General features: G+C 41.6%; 1 protein-coding gene across 3 annotated transcripts; it reads left to right on the top strand.

Annotated features, from left to right (window-relative positions):
- Window positions 1-315: 315 nt before the first annotated feature.
- On the top strand, window positions 316-9,312 carry LOC121839546 (probable G-protein coupled receptor 141). 3 transcript variants are annotated; one of them, XM_042298601.1, is made up of 2 exons: window positions 316-460; window positions 8,714-9,310. In XM_042298601.1, exon 2 carries the CDS (start codon window positions 8,749-8,751, stop codon window positions 9,115-9,117), a length of 369 nt encoding a protein of 122 aa, XP_042154535.1. In that variant the 5' UTR covers window positions 316-460; window positions 8,714-8,748; the 3' UTR covers window positions 9,118-9,310. The 3 variants fall into 3 exon arrangements, with proteins under 3 accessions (XP_042154535.1, XP_042154536.1, XP_042154534.1); XM_042298602.1 differs by having other exon boundaries at window positions 456-592; window positions 8,719-9,312; XM_042298600.1 differs by having other exon boundaries at window positions 456-592; window positions 8,714-9,274.
- Window positions 9,313-17,554: the final 8,242 nt, after the last annotated feature.

Consider the following 17,554-nt stretch of genomic DNA (forward strand, 5'->3'; position numbering starts at 1 on the left):
AATGATTTTGTTTACTGGAAGAAAAGTCTTGGCTAATTTGGCATGTCTGAGAATATCTCTCAATTTTCACCACATCCTGTTTCAGTTCTGTTGAACAGCCTGGTCTCTCACCACATGGATTACACACTCACACTTCATACACACTCTATTTTATGAGGCTGAATAATGATGTATGGAGCTGCTCACAGCCTTTGTAAACCCTTTAAAAGGCCTATAGAAAGACTTTAATATAGAGTCCTCCCAGAGAAAGACAGGAAGTGTTCTCTCTTTCTCTGTCAGTGTGGGTGCATAGAGCCGGTCAGAGGAAGTTGACAGCTCTGTGGCTGAGCTGCCATATGTGTAATCCCTTCTCGAGAATGTGGTGTTGTGTGCTTCTGACTCTGCAGACAGTATGTAAAAAGGACCTGTCAAACGCACTGTGCTTTCTTTACAAAGAAAAGGGGGTGGTAAAGCAGCTCTGGTAAGGGTGGTGCATCGGTCACACTCTCTCTCACACACATACTGTATGCCCTGACACTCACAAAAACTTCCTGACACTCACACCACCCTGATTTCCTTCTCTGTGGAATGTTTTTACCTGATCCATCAGAAGGTAGGTTTACAGAATGATTTGATATTGCTATATATTCTATTGTCATTTTTCAGAACTTAAGACTTCTGTAATGACATGAGACTTACTTGATAGATTTTAAGGTTGTGAGGAGGATTGTGTTGCACATTGGTTGTTTTCCTAATAGTTGAATTTTCATTTTTTTGTCACTCCCAGTAGATATGGACAGGTACAATCACTCACTGTATTACAATATGTGTCCACTGTGACCGACAGTATGTATATAATGCAGGGCTGTAGTACCCGAGACCACATTGAGTGTCTCAGTGTTGGATACATTTGTACTCGGTCTTGGACAGTGAGGACTGGTAATTTCTTCCCGAGACCAGCCAAAACCAGCAGAGTAAAAACTCAGAATTATCAGCTTCCTTTCAGTCAGAGCATAAAACCGCTTCGCCAGGCCAAATATATACACTCCTTTCTTGAAACATTAGTATCTTAACAGCCTTTATATCTATTATAGACATGTTTGCGCAGTGCTGAACCTATAGACTTTCAGTGTGTGACAGGTTAGTACAGTGGTGAACCTATAGACCTTCAGTGTGTGACAGGTTTGTGATTCTGAAAGGACAGCAACCATAATACCAGCGCACTCATGTAAGAGAGGTCACTTTTTGTAAAACATAAAGGGCCAGTGGTGTAGTGGAGGGTATACACAGGCATACCCACTTTTTTCAGCGGGCATTGCTTATACTCACTTCTTAATCCCTACTGTTGAGTATCAAAGTAGTGTAGTGGAGGTATATGACTTATCAATTACGTACTACAATAGAGAAATCATGCACAAAGTAGCCAACACAATCGCAAAGCCCGTGAAATATATTCACATGCATGTGCGCTGAACACATAGCCTAGTTACAGCAGAATATCATCTGCAGGCAGCAAGAGTGTGCAGCTCTCAACTGGTTTTGGCATGGAGCAGATCACAGAATAACGACATCGGTAGCCCGGTGGATAGGAAAGACGTTTCAACGTATGATATCTACCAGTAAATGTTAACTAAGTCAACAATGGGTGTGTAAACTAGGTATTGAAAAGGGTAAGTCCTAAGTGTTGGTTAGTAGGCTATTTGTGATGTGCAATTGTCATCATGCCTGTTTGTATCACGGGGCATCCACACAGGGCACCTTTCCTTCGCTGGGTGGGCAGTTTGGGAACTTTTTGACAAAATTAGACTATACCACCTTCTCCAGGCATCAATACATAGGGCCGATGGAAAGACAGCAGTCACACACAGCATGATGTTAAAGGATAAGCAGTGCATAAACTCTGACATAATAAGCCAGTAGGTTTCAATCATAAAAAGACAAAAAAACAACCATTGAGCATTTCCCAATCAAAATGTAGAACTATCACTTCCCATTGCAAAAAGATTTCACATTTAGTACAAAGTAACCAGTGACCTAAAGTTTACAGTGGAACTGACAGTGCATATGAAACAGACAATCATAATATCAGTCAAAAATATTACATTCCCAGTTAATCCTACAAAACCAACTTTTTAAAAGGTTTTAAAAATAGGTTATATTTGAGTCAACATTCAATGACGTACACTAAGGCATTGTTGGCAGAATAGATGGATGCAGTTCAATGCATGATTCATATAATTCACCAATACATTTCTTGGTAGTCCAACAAATATTGCTATCAGGTTGTTAATCACAGCTGGCCTGGTACATTGTTTGCTGCCTCCATTCGGGATGCACTGTTTCAGTTTCAATGATTCAATACTCTGGACAAAAACAGACGAATGTAACTAAGGCTGGGAATGTCAATACAATCAAACTAGCAAGGGCAATGATCACAAGTCAGTCATAACATAGCTAATAGGCTAGCACATCTATTTATGTAGCAAGCTAAAAACACGGAGCCTAACCTTAGCTAGATAGCTATCTAGCTAGCTGCTAGGAGGATGTCATGTCATTGGAGGAGTGGGTGATTGACTGATGTTTTCCCCTCATATAGATTTTCAGTGGCTATACACAGCTTTAGATGCAGGTGTCATTTGGTTAGCTAGCAAGAACATGAACGATTGTTATCCAGTTAGCATATCTCTTGCGTTCGCAAATTCACTCTGTCTATCTACTCCGATTTCAGAGCACTCTCGTCTGAGTGTGCCAGAGAACAGAATAACTGATGAATTTACGAATGTGCAACACCCGCTGAATATGACCGGTGTCAGTAAGCGTAGGCAAAAAAATGTAATAGTTAGTCACGAACACTAGATAACATGCGAGTAAAATGGTCAGAGTAAGGTGTTCTCTCATTTATGTCTGGAAGTAGCTGGCTAGCAAGCTAGACAACTTTAGCCATTTAGCTTGGGTGCTTGGTTGGGACAAGAATGCATTGTCAGACAAGCTGCAGAAGGATGAGGAGGCTACAATTCCCCATCTTTTATCAGTGCAATTTTGACGGCCAACAAGCTGAAAAAGTTTGAGAGGGTTTATCTAATGTTCCTTTGTTAGATTTGAGCTCATCTTGCTCTGGTTAGCGTTAGTTGTTAATCTTGTTGTTGATGTGCATAACTGAGGGAGAGAGAGCACACCTTTTCATGGTTGTTTAATCAATAGAACTGTAATGTTCCCAAATTTCAAATCAAATCAAATGTTATTGGTCACATACACATGGTTAGCAGATGTTAATGCGAGTGTAGCGAAATGCTTGTGCTTCTAGTTCCGACAATGCAGTAATAACCAACGAGTAATCTAACCTAACAATTCCAAAACTACTACCTTATACACAGTGTAAAGGGATAAAGAATATGTACATGAAGATATTTTTAAATGTATTTTTATTTTTTAATATCAATCAATACATAAAGCACATGAGGGAACACAAGCATACATAGATTACAAACAATAGACAATCGAGCTAGGGGCGGGGCTGGGGGCGGGGCTGGGAGCTGCGCTAGGGGGTACAATATCACATTACAATTACACAAGGACCTTAAGGGACATGCATATACTTACAATTCTAACAGCTTTTTTGTTAGTAGAGCATTTAACCGTCTTAAAATACAGTTCAATTTCTTTTTGTAGGGTACGAAAATGTGGTTTTCTGTTTGTAAATTTACATTTGTGTATATGAAATTTGGCCAAAAGAATAATGAAATTAATTACATAAAAATGATTCCGCTTATTTCTATTGTATGTAAAGAATCCAAACAGTAAATCTCTCCACAATAGTGTAAAATCTTCATAAATGTGTTCAATTATAAACCTACTGATGTCTTGCCACAGTTTTCTTACATGCATACAATGCCAAAAAAGATGCACAACTGTTTCTGGGTGGTCATTACAAAAGGAGCAATTTGAGTTGATGTTTTCCTTAAACTTCTTCATATAGTGGTTGGCAGGATAATATTTATGAATAATTTTAAAGGAAACTTCCTTAATTTTGTTAACAAGTAGGTATGTGTGTGGCAACATCCAAACTTTTTTCCAACAGATATTATCAATAAATCCATTCCAATAAGGCATTACATAAGGTATAGATACAACATCCTGCTGAAACAAGGATCGTATCGCTCTGTTGTTGAATGGACCAAAAGAGAAACAAATCTTTCCTACTGATGAGTCAACAGGGTCAATAGAAGGTAGGCTCTGACGGTCAGGTCTTGACATGTTCCTAAATAACATAGCAACACCTGAGAGAATGGCATCTAAAACAATTGCAAAATCTTTAGGTGTTACAGGGACCTTGTAAAGTGATAAGAATTCTTTATAACTGAGTAAAAGACCCTCTGCATTTACCAGTTGGCTCACCAATAGGATATTATTTCTGAACCAATATTCTAAAAACAGAGAGGTATTTTTATACAATATATCCCGATTATTCCATATATAATATCTGTGTGGAGAAAAATTGTGTTTATAAATTAAGGACCATGACAAGAAAACCTGCTGATGAAAAGCAGGAAGTTTCACTGGAACTTTGTCAATATTATAATTGCAAAACAACATGAAGTTAAGGCCACCAAAAGTAGAGAAGACATGATGAGGAATAAAATTCCAGATAGAAGTGGGTCTTCTTAGGAATTGTTTTATCCAATTGATCTTGAAAGTATTATTTAAAGTAGTAAAATCCAGAAAATTCAGTCCACCATTCTCATAAGTGTTCATTACAACAGTTTTCCTAATGTAATGGGTACGGTTTCTCCAAAGAAAGTTGAAAAGCATCTGGTCTATCTCCTTGCTTATTTTACGGTCAAGATATAAAGATAGAGCACCATATGTTAGTCTAGAGATTCCTAATAACCAAGGCTGAAGGTCTCTACCTTTTAAAGATAAGTCCCTCTGTAGCCATTGATTTAGTTTCTTCTGTTTTTAAAAAAAATATGTACATGAAGATATATGAATGAGTGATGGTACAGAACGGCATAGGCAAGATGCAGTAGATGGTATCGAGTACAGTATCTACATATGAGATGAGTAATGTAGGGTATGTAAACAAAGTGGCATAGTTTAAAGTGGCTAGTGATACATGTATTACATAAAGATGCAGTAGATGATATAGAGTACAGTATATACAGTGCCTTGCGAAAGTATTCGGCCCCCTTGAACTTTGCGACCTTTTGCCACATTTCAGGCTTCAAACATAAAGATATAAAACTGTATTTTTTTGTGAAGAATCAACAACAAGTGGGACACAATCATGAAGTGGAACGCCATTTATTGGACATTTCAAACTTTTTTAACAAATCAAAAACTGAAAAATTGGGCGTGCAAAATTATTCAGCCCCTTTACTTTCAGTGCAGCAAACTCTCTCCAGAAGTTCAGTGAGGATCTCTGAATGATCCAATGTTGACCTAAATGACTAATGATGATAAATACAATCCACCTGTGTGTAATCAAGTCTCCGTATAAATGCACCTGCACTGTGATAGTCTCAGAGGTCCGTTAAAAGCGCAGAGAGCATCATGAAGAACAAGGAACACACCAGGCAGGTCCGAGATACTGTTGTGAAGAAGTTTAAAGCCGGATTTGGATACAAAAAGATTTCCCAAGCTTTAAACATCCCAAGGAGCACTGTGCAAGCGATAATATTGAAATGGAAGGAGTATCAGACCACTGCAAATCTACCAAGACCTGGCCGTCCCTCTAAACTTTCAGCTCATACAAGGAGAAGACTGATCAGAGATGCAGCCAAGAGGCCCATGATCACTCTGGATGAACTGCAGAGATCTACAGCTGAGGTGGGAGACGCTGTCCATAGGACAACAATCAGTCGTATATTGCACAAATCTGGCCTTTATGGAAGAGTGGCAAGAAGAAAGACATTTCTTAAAGATATCCATAAAAAGTGTTGTTTAAAGTTTGCCACAAGCCACCTGGGAGACACACCAAACATGTGGAAGAAGGTGCTCTGGTCAGATGAAACCAAAATTGAACTTTTTGGCAACAATGCAAAACGTTATGTTTGGCGTAAAAGCAACACAGCTCATCACCCTGAACACACCATCCCCACTGTCAAACATGGTGGTGGCAGCATCATGGTTTGGGCCTGCTTTTCTTCAGCAGGGACAGGGAAGATGGTTCAAATTGATGGGAAGATGGATGGAGCCAAATACAGGACCATTCTGGAAGAAAACCTGATGGAGTCTGCAAAAGACCTGAGACTGGGACGGAGATTTATCTTCCAACAAGACAATGATCCAAAACATAAAGCAAAATCTACAATGGAATGGTTCAAAAATAAACATATCCAGGTGTTAGAATGGCCAAGTCAAAGTCCAGACCTGAATCCAATCGAGAATCTGTGGAAAGAACTGAAAACTGCTGTTCACAAATGCTCTCCATCCAACCTCACTGAGCTCGAGCTGTTTTGCAAGGAGGAATGGGAAAAAAATTCAGTCTCTCGATGTGCAAAACTGATAGAGACATACCCCAAGCGACTTACAGCTGTAATCGCAGCAAAAGGTGGCGCTACAAAGTATTAACTTAAGGGGGCTGAATAATTTTGCACGCCAAATTTTTCAGTTTTTGATTTGTTAAAAAAGTTTGAAATATCCAATAAATGTCGTTCCACTTCATGATTGTGTCCCACTTGTTGTTGATTCTTCACAAAAAAATACAGTTTTATATCTTTATGTTTGAAGCCTGAAATGTGGTAAAAGGTCGCAAAGTTCAAGGGGGCCGAATACTTTCGCAAGGCACTGTACATATACATATGAGATGAGTAATGTAGGGTATGTAAACATTATATTAAGTAGCATTGTTTAAAATGGCTAGTGATATATTTTTACATCAATTTCCATTATTAAAGTCACTAGACTTGAGTCAGTGTGTTGGCAGTAGCCACTCAATGTTAGTGTTGGCTGTTTAACAGTCTGATGGCCTTGAGATAGAAGCTGTTTTTCAGTCTCTCGGTCCTTGCTTTGATGCACCTGTACTGACCTCGCCTTCTGGATGATAGCGTGGTGAACAGGCAGTGGCTCGGGTGGTTGTTGTCCTTGATGATCTTTATGGCCTTCCTGTGACATCGGGTTGTGTAGGTGTCCTGGAGGGCAGGTAGTTTGCCCCCGGTGATGCGTTGTGCAGACCTCACTAGCCTCTGGAGAGCCTTACGGTTGTGGGCGGAGCCCGACAGGATGCTCTCGATTGTGCATCTGTAGAAGTTTGTGAGTGCTTTTGGTGACAAGCCAAATTTCTTCAGCCTCCTGAGGTTGAAGAGGCTGCACCTTCTTCACGACGCTGTCTGTGTGGGTGGACCAATTCAGTTTGTCCGTAATGTGTATGCCGAGGAACTTAAAACTTACTGCCCTCTCCACTACTGTCCCCCGATGTGGATAGGGGAGTGCTCCCTCTGCTGTTTCCTGAAGTCCACAATAATCTCCTTTGTTTTGTTGACGTTGAGTGTGATGTTATTTTCCTGACACCACACTCCGAGGGCCCTCACCTCCTCCCTGTAGGCCGTCTCATCGTTGTTGGTAATCAAGCCTACCACTGTAGTGTCGTCCGCAAACTTGATGATTGAGTTGGAGGCGTGCATGGCCACGCAGTCGTGGGTGAACAGGGAGTACAGGAGAGGGATTAGAACACACCCTTGTGGGGCCCCAGTGTTGAGGATCAGCGGGTTGGAGATGTTGTTACCTACCCTCACCACCTGGGGGTGGCCCGTCAGGAAGTCCAGTACCCAGTTGCACAGGGCGGGGTCGAGACCCAGGGTCTCGAGCTTGATGACGGGTTTGGAGGGTACTATGGTGTTAAATGCTGAGCTGTAGTCGATTAACATCATTCTCACATAGGTATTCCTCTTGTCCAGATGGGTTAGGGCAGTGTGGTTGCGATTGCGTCGTCTGTGGACCTATTTGGGCGGTAAGCAAATTGGAGTGGGTCTAGGGTGTCAGGTAGGGTGGAGGTGATATGGTCCTTGACTAGTCTCTCAAAGCACTTCATGATGACGGAAGTGAGTGCTACGGGGCGGTAGTCGTTTAGCTCAGTTACCTTCGCTTTCTTGGGAACAGGGACAATGGTGGCCCTCTTGAAGCATGTGGGAACAGCAGACTGGGATAAGGATTGATTGAATATGTCTGTAAACACACCAGCCAGCTGGTCTGCGCATGCTCTGAGGATGCGGCTGTAAAGTAACATATTTGCAGAAATCCATTCAGGTGTATTTTGCGGCTTTTGACTAATGCGTTCTAATGATCTAAAGTCACGCTGTTGTAACCAACTGTAAACACACAGTCCAGTTCAAAGTGAATGATGGTGGGCCTGTGTTGCAAATGGCTTGTTTGTATAAAGGTCTACTGTAGCTCTGATAATACTTATTTTTATTTATAATACTTATTTTCCACCATAATTTACAAATAAATTCATTAAAAATCCTACAATGTGATTTTCTGGATTTTTTTTCTCATTTTGTCTGTCATAGTTGAAGTGTACCTATGATGAAAATTACAGGCCTCTCCCATCTTTTTAAGTGGGAGAACTTGCACAATTGGTGGCTGACTAAACTTTTTTGCCCCACTGTATCATGTCAATACCTACAATAATGATATTGTGTGGTTGGTTGTTTACCCTCCTAATTTGAATTGATAAGAGTGTCTGCTTTACTGCATTCTGTTCTCTATCTCTCTCTCTCTTCTCCCCATCCCCCAGCGAAGTTGGCGTCTCAGGTTCCCTCTAACTCTACCATGTCCGACAAGCTGGAAACCATGTCCATCCTCAAATTTACCCTGGTGTCCATCTATAGCCTGGTCCTGGTCATTGGGGTCATCGGGTTGGCCCTGATGATCCACATCCTCCAATCCAACATGCGATCAGTCATCACCATCGCTATGCTCAACCTCACCCTGGCCCACTTCCTGTTCCTACTCACCGTACCCTTCAGGATCTACTACTATGCTGCTGGTTACTGGATGTTGGGGGACATGCTGTGTAGGGTGGTCAGTGCCATGATCCACGTGCACATGTACATGGCTTTTGTTTTCTACGTGGTCATCCTCGTCATACGACTGCTGGGGTTCCATAGCAAGAATGATCGCTACGAGTTCTACAGGTAGTGAAGTTAACTACGTTCTACAAATAGTTAACTGTGTCCTACAGGTAGTTAATTTAACTGTGTTCTACAGGTAGTTAACCATGTTCTACAGGTAGTCAACCTCATTGTAAAGGTAGTTAACCGTGTTCTAAAGGTAGTTAACCCTCTGTGTTCTAAAGGTAGTTAACTATCCGTGTTCTACAGGTAGTTAACCCCCTGTGTTCTACAGGTAGTTAACCCCCTGTGTTCTACAGGTAGTTAACCCCCTGTGTTCTACAGGTAGTTAACCCCCTGTGTTCTACAGGTAGTTAACCCCCTGTGTTCTACAGGTAGTTAACCCCCTGTGTTCTACAGGTAGTTAACCCTCTGTGTTCTACAGGTAGTTAACCCTCTGTGTTCTGCAGGTAGTTAACCCTCTGTGTTCTGCAGGTAGTTAACCCTCTGTGTTCTGCAGGTAGTTAACCCTCTGTGTTCTGCAGGTAGTTAACCCTCTGTGTTCTGCAGGTAGTTAACCCTCTGTGTCCTACAGGTAGTTAACCCCCTGTGTTCTACAGGTAGGTAACCCTCTGTGTTCTACAGGTACTTAACCCTCTGTGTTCTACAGGTAGTTAACCCTCTGTGTCCTACAGGTAGTTAACCCTCTGTGTTCTACAGGTAGTTAACCCTCTGTGTTCTACAGGTAGTTAACCCTCTGTGTTCTACAGGTAGTTAACCCTCTGTGTTCTACAGGTAGTTAACCCTCTGTGTTCTACAGGTAGTTAACCCTCTGTGTTCTACAGGTAGTTAACCCTCTGTGTTCTACAGGTAGTTAACCCTCTGTGTTCTACAGGTAGTTAACCCTCTGTGTTCTACAGGTACTTAACCCTCTGTGTTCTACAGGTACTTAACCCTCTGTGTTCTACAGGTACTTAACCCTCTGTGTTCTACAGGTAGTTAACTACCTGTAATTAACCGTGTTCTACAGGTAATTAACTTAACCATGGTCTACAGGTAGTTAACTTAACCATGGTCTACAGGTATTTAACAGTGTTCTACAGGTAGTTAACTTAACCATGGTCTACAGGTAGTTAACATAACTGTGGTCTACAGGTAATTAACCGTGGTCTACAGGTAATTAACCGTGTCCTACAGGTAATTAACTTAACCGTGGTCTACAGGTAATTAACTTAGCCGTGGTCTACAGGTAATTAACTTAACCGTGGTCTACAGGTAATTAACTTAACCGTGGTCTACAGGTAATTAACTTAACCGTGGTCTACAGGTAATCAACTTAACCGTGGTCTACAGGTAATTAACTTAACCATGGTCTACAGGTAATTAACTTAACCGTGTTCTACAGGTAATTAACCGTGTTCTACAGGTAATTAACCGTGTTCTACAGGTAATGAACTTAACCGTGGTCTACAGGTAATTAACTTAACCGTGTTCTACAGGTAATTAACTTAACCGTGGTCTACAGGTAATTAACTTAACTGTGGTCTACAGGTAATTAACTTAACTGTGGTCTACAGGTAATTAACTTAACCATGGTCTACAGGTAATTAACTTAACCGTGTTCTACAGGTAATTAACCGTGTTCTACAGGTAATTAACCGTGTTCTACAGGTAATGAACTTAACCGTGGTCTACAGGTAATTAACTTAACCGTGTTCTACAGGTAATTAACTTAACCGTGTTCTACAGGTAATTAACTTAACCGTGTTCTACAGGTAATTAACTTAACCGCGGTCTACAGGTAATTAACTTAACCGTGGTCTACAGGTGGTTAACAGCCTGTGGTCTACAGGTAATTAACTTAACCGTGGTCTACAGGTAGTTAACAGCCTGTGGTCTACAGGTAATTAACTTAACCGTGGTCTACAGGTAGTTAACAGCCTGTGGTCTACAGGTAATTAACAGCCTGTGGTCTACAGGTAGTTAACAGCCTGTGGTCTACAGGTAACAGCCTGTGGTCTACAGTTAACAGCCTGTGGTCTACAGGTAGTTAACAGCCTGTGGTCTACAGGTAGTTAACAGCCTGTGGTCTACAGGTAGTTTACTTAACCGTGGTCTACAGGTAATTAACTTAACTGTGGTCTACAGGTAGTTAACTTAACCGTGGTCTACAGGTAGTTAACAGCCTGTGGTCTACAGGTAGTTAACTTAACCATGGTCTACAGGTAGTTAACAGCCTGTGGTCTACAGGTAGTTAACTTAACCATGGTCTACAGGTAGTTAACTTAACCATGGTCTACAGGTAGTTAACTTAACCATGGTCTACAGGTAGTTAACTTAACCATGGTCTACAGGTAATTAACTTAACCGTGGTCTACAGGCAATTAACTTAACCGTAGTCTACAGGTAATTAACTTAACCGCGGTCTACAGGTAATTAACTTAACCGTGGTCTACAGGTAGTTAACAGCTTGTGGTCTACAGGTAGTTAACTTAACCGTGGTCTACAGGTAATGAACTTAACCGTGGTCTACAGGTAGTTAACTTAACCGTGGTCTACAGGTAATTAACTTAACCGTGGTCTACAGGTAGTTAACAGCCTGTGGTCTACAGGTAGTTAACAGCCTGTGGTCTACAGGTAATTAACAGCCTGTGGTCTACAGGTAGTTAACTTAACCGTGGTCTACAGGTAATTAACTTAACTGTGGTCTACAGGTAGTTAACAGCCTGTGGTCTACAGGTAGTTAACAGCCTGTGGTCTACAGGTAGTTAACAGCCTGTGGTCTACAGGTAGTTAACTTAACCGTGGTCTACAGGTAGTTAACTTAACCGTGGTCTACAGGTAGTTAACTTAACCGTGGTCTACAGGTAATTAACTTAACCGTGGTCTACAGGTAGTTAACAGCCTGTGGTCTACAGGTAATTAACTTAACCGTGGTCTACAGGTAGTTAACAGCCTGTGGTCTACAGGTAATTAACAGCCTGTGGTCTACAGGTAGTTAACAGCCTGTGGTCTACAGGTAGTTAACTTAACCGTGGTCTACAGGTAGTTAACAGCCTGTGGTCTACAGGTAATTAACTTAACCGTGGTCTACAGGTAATTAACTTAACCGTGGTCTACAGGTAGTTAACAGCCTGTGGTCTACAGGTAATTAACAGCCTGTGGTCTACAGGTAGTTAACAGCCTGTGGTCTACAGGTAATTAACTTAACCATGGTCTACAGGTAGTTAACAGCCTGTGGTCTACAGGTAATTAACTTAACCGTGGTCTACAGGTAGTTAACAGCCTGTGGTCTACAGGTAATTAACTTAACCATGGTCTACAGGTAATTAACTTAACTGTGGTCTACAGGTAGTTAACAGCCTGTGGTCTACAGGTAATTAACTTAACCGTGGTCTACAGGCAATTAACTTAACCGTGGTCTACAGGTAGTTAACTTAACCGTGGTCTACAGGTAGTTAACAGCCTGTGGTCTACAGGTAATTAACTTAACCGTGGTCTACAGGTAGTTAACAGCCTGTGGTCTACAGGTAATTAACTTAACCGTGGTCTACAGGTAGTTAACAGCCTGTGGTCTACAGGTAATTAACAGCCTGTGGTCTACAGTTAGTTAACAGCCTGTGGTCTACAGGTAGTTAACTTAACCGTGGTCTACAGGTAATTAACTTAACTGTGGTCTACAGGTAGTTAACAGCCTGTGGTCTACAGGTAATTAACTTAACTGTGGTCTACAGGTAGTTAACTTAACCATGGTCTACAGGTAGTTAACAGCCTGTGGTCTACAGGTAGTTAACTTAACCATGGTCTACAGGTAGTTAACTTAACCATGGTCTACAGGTAGTTAACTTAACCATGGTCTACAGATAATTAACTTAACCGTGGTCTACAGGCAATTAACTTAACCGTGGTCTACAGGCAATTAACTTAACCGTAGTCTACAGGTAATTAACTTAACCGTGGTCTACAGGTAATTAACTTAACCATGGTCTACAGGTAGTTAACAGCCTGTGGTCTACAGGTAATTAACTTAACCGTGGTCTACAGGTAGTTAACTTAACCGTGGTCTACAGGTAATTAACTTAACCGTGGTCTACAGGTAGTTAACAGCCTGTGGTCTACAGGTAATTAACTTAACCGTGGTCTACAGGTAGTTAACAGCCTGTGGTCTACAGGTAGTTAACAGCCTGTGGTCTACAGGTAATTAACTTAACCGTGGTCTACAGTTAGTTAACAGCCTGTGGTCTACAGGTAATTAACAGCCTGTGGTCTACAGGTAGTTAACAGCCTGTGGTCTACAGGTAGTTAACTTAACCGTGGTCTACAGGTAATTAACTTAACTGTGGTCTACAGGTAGTTAACTTAACCATGGTCTACAGGTAGTTAACTTAACCATTGTCTACAGGTAGTTAACTTAACTGTGGTCTACAGGTAATTCACTTAACCGTGGTCTACAGGTAGTTAACAGCCTGTGGTCTACAGGTAGTTAACAGCCTGTGGTCTACAGGTAGTTAACAGCCTGTGGTCTACAGGTAGTTAACTTAACCGTGGTCTACAGGTAATTAACTTAACTGTGGTCTACAGGTAGTTAACAGCCTGTGGTCTACAGGTAGTTAACAGCCTGTGGTCTTCAGGTAGTTAACAGCCTGTGGTCTACAGGTAGTTAACTTAACCGTGGTCTACAGGTAATTCACTTAACCGTGGTCTACAGGTAGTTAACAGCCTGTGGTCTACAGGTAGTTAACAGCCTGTGGTCTACAGGTAGTTAACAGCCTGTGGTCTACAGGTAGTTAACTTAACCGCAGGTAGTTAACAGCCTGTGGTCTACAGGTAGTTAACAGCCTGTGGTCTACAGGTAGTTAACAGCCTGTGGTCTACAGGTAGTTAACCTTAACCGTGGTCTACAGGTAGTTAACAACCTGTGGTCTACAGGTAGTTAACAGCCTGTGGTCTACAGGTAGTTAACAGCCTGTGGGTAGTTAACAGCCTGTGGTCTACAGGTAGTTAACAGCCTGTGGTCTTCAGGTAGGTAGTTAACAGCCTGTGGTCTACAGGTAGTTAACTTAACCGTGGTCTACAGGTAATTAACTTAACCGTGGTCTACAGGTAGTTAACAGCCTGTGGTCTACAGGTAATTAACTTAACCGTGGTCTACAGGTAGTTAACAGCCTGTGGTCTACAGGTAATTAACAGCCTGTGGTCTACAGGTAGTTAACAGCCTGTGGTCTACAGGTAATTAACTTAACCATGGTCTACAGGTAGTTAACAGCCTGTGGTCTACAGGTAATTAACTTAACCATGGTCTACAGGTAGTTAACAGCCTGTGGTCTACAGGTAATTAACTTAACCATGGTCTACAGGTAGTTAACAGCCTGTGGTCTACAGGTAATTAACTTAACCATGGTCTACAGGTAGTTAACAGCCTGTGGTCTACAGGTAGTTAACAGCCTGTGGTCTACAGGTAATTAACAGCCTAGTGGTCTACAGGTAATTAACAGCCTGTGGTCTACAGGTAGTTATTAACTTAACTTAACTGTGGTCTACAGGTAGTTAACAACCTGTGGTCTACAGGTAGTTAACTTAACCATGGTCTACAGGTAGTTAACTTAACCATGGTCTACAGGTAGTTAACTTAACCATGGTCTACAGGTAGTTAACTTAACCATGGTCTACAGGTAGTTAACTTGGTCTACAGGTAACCTTAACCATGGTCTACAGGTAGTTAACTTAACCATGGTCTACAGGTAGTTAACTTAACCATGGTCTACAGGTAGTTAACTTAACCATGGTCTACAGGTAGGTAGTTAACAGCCTGTGGTCTACAGGTAATTAACTTAACCGTGGTCTACAGGTAGTTAACAGCCTGTGGTCTACAGGTAATTAACTTAACCGTGGTCTACAGGTAGTTAACAGCCTGTGGTCTACAGGTAATTAACAGCCTGTGGTCTACAGGTAGTTAACAGCCTGTGGTCTACAGGTAGTTAACAGCCTGTGGTCTACAGGTAGTTAACAGCCTGTGGTCTACAGGTAGTTAACAGCCTGTGGTCTACAGGTAGTTAACTTAACCGTGGTCTACAGGTAATTAACTTAACTGTGGTCTACAGGTAGTTAACTTAACCGTGGTCTACAGGTAGTTAACAGCCTGTGGTCTACAGGTAGTTAACTTAACCATGGTCTACAGGTAGTTAACAGCCTGTGGTCTACAGGTAGTTAACTTAACCATGGTCTACAGGTAGTTAACTTAACCATGGTCTACAGGTAGTTAACTTAACCATGGTCTACAGGTAGGTAACTTAACCATGGTCTACAGGTAATTAACTTAACCGTGGTCGACAGGCAATTAACTTAACCGTAGTCTACAGGTAATTAACTTAACCGTGGTCTACAGGTAATTAACTTAACCATGGTCTACAGGTAGTTAACAGCCTGTGGTCTACAGGTAGTTAACTTAACCGTGGTCTACAGGTAATTAACTTAACCGTGGTCTACAGGTAGTTAACAGCCTGTGGTCTACAGGTAGTTAACAGCCTGTGGTCTACAGGTAGTTAACAGCCTGTGGTCTACAGGTAGTTAACTTAACCGCAGGTAGTTAACAGCCTGTGGTCTACAGGTAGTTAACAGCCTGTGGTCTACAGGTAGTTAACAGCCTGTGGTCTACAGGTAGTTAACTTAACCGTGGTCTACAGGTAATTAACTTAACTGGTCTACAGGTAGTTAACAGCCTGTGGTCTACAGGTAGTTAACAGCCTGTGGTCTTCAGGTAGTTAACAGCCTGTGGTCTACAGGTAGTTAACTTAACCGTGGTCTACAGGTAATTAACTTAACCGTGGTCTACAGGTAGTTAACAGCCTGTGGTCTACAGGTAATTAACTTAGCCTAGTTAACAGCCTGGTCTACAGCCTGTGGTCTACAGGTAGTTAACTTAACCGTGGTCTACAGGTAGTTAACAGTAGTTAACAGCCTGTGGTCTACAGGTAATTAACTTAACCATGGTCTACAGGTAGTTAACAGCCTGTGGTCTATAGGTAATTAACTTAACCATGGTCTACAGGTAGTTAACAGCCTGTGGTCTACAGGTAATTAACTTAACCATGGTCTACAGGTAGTTAACAGCCTGTGGTCTACAGGTAATTATTTTAACCATGGTCTACAGGTAATTAACTTAACTGTGGTCTACAGGTAGTTAACAGAATGTGGTCTACAGGTAATTAACTTAACCGTGGTCTACAGGCAATTAACTTAACCGTGGTCTACAGGTAGTTAACTTAACCGTGGTCTACAGGTAGTTAACAGCCTGTGGTCTACAGGTAATTAACTTAACCGTGGTCTACAGGTAGTTAACAGCCTGTGGTCTACAGGTAATTAACTTAACCGTGGTCTACAGGTAGTTAACAGCCTGTGGTCTACAGGTAGTTAACAGCCTGTGGTCTACAGGTAATTAACTTAACCGTGGTCTACAGTTAGTTAACAGCCTGTGGTCTACAGGTAATTAACAGCCTGTGGTCTACAGGTAGTTAACAGCCTGTGGTCTACAGGTAGTTATCTTAACTGTGGTCTACAGGTAATTAACTTAACTGTGGTCTACAGGTAGTTAACTTAACCATGGTCTACAGGTAGTTAACTTAACCATGGTCTACAGGTAGTTAACTTAACCATGGTCTACAGGTAGTTAACTTAACCATGGTCTACAGGTAGTTAACTTAACCATGGTCTACAGGTAGTTAACTTAACCATGGTCTACAGGTAGTTAACTTAACCATGGTCTACAGGTAGTTAACTTAACCATGGTCTACAGGTAGTTAACTACCTGTAGACCACGGTTAAGTTAACAGCCTGTGGTCTACAGGTAATTAACTTAACCGTGGTCTACAGGTAGTTAACAGCCTGTGGTCTACAGGTAATTAACTTAACCGTGGTCTACAGGTAGTTAACAGCCTGTGGTCTACAGGTAATTAACAGCCTGTGGTCTACAGGTAGTTAACAGCCTGTGGTCTACAGGTAGTTAACAGCCTGTGGTCTACAGGTAGTTAACAGCCTGTGGTCTACAGGTAGTTAACAGCCTGTGGTCTACAGGTAGTTAACTTAACCGTGGTCTACAGGTAATTAACTTAACTGTGGTCTACAGGTAGTTAACTTAACCGTGGTCTACAGGTAGTTAACAGCCTGTGGTCTACAGGTAGTTAACTTAACCATGGTCTACAGGTAGTTAACAGCCTGTGGTCTACAGGTAGTTAACTTAACCATGGTCTACAGGTAGTTAACTTAACCATGGTCTACAGGTAGTTAACTTAACCATGGTCTACAGGTAGGTAACTTAACCATGGTCTACAGGTAATTAACTTAACCGTGGTCTACAGGTAATTAACTTAACTTAACCGTAGTCTACAGGTAATTAACCATGGTCTGTGGTCTACAGGTAATTAACTTAACCATGGTCTACAGGTAGTTAACAGCCTGTGGTCTACAGGTAGTTAACTAACCCTGTGGTCTACAGGTAATTAACTTAACCAGTGGTCTACAGGTAGTTA

This window comes from Oncorhynchus tshawytscha, linkage group LG16 (assembly GCF_018296145.1).
Source record: "Oncorhynchus tshawytscha isolate Ot180627B linkage group LG16, Otsh_v2.0, whole genome shotgun sequence".
NCBI lineage: Eukaryota > Metazoa > Chordata > Actinopteri > Salmoniformes > Salmonidae > Oncorhynchus > Oncorhynchus tshawytscha.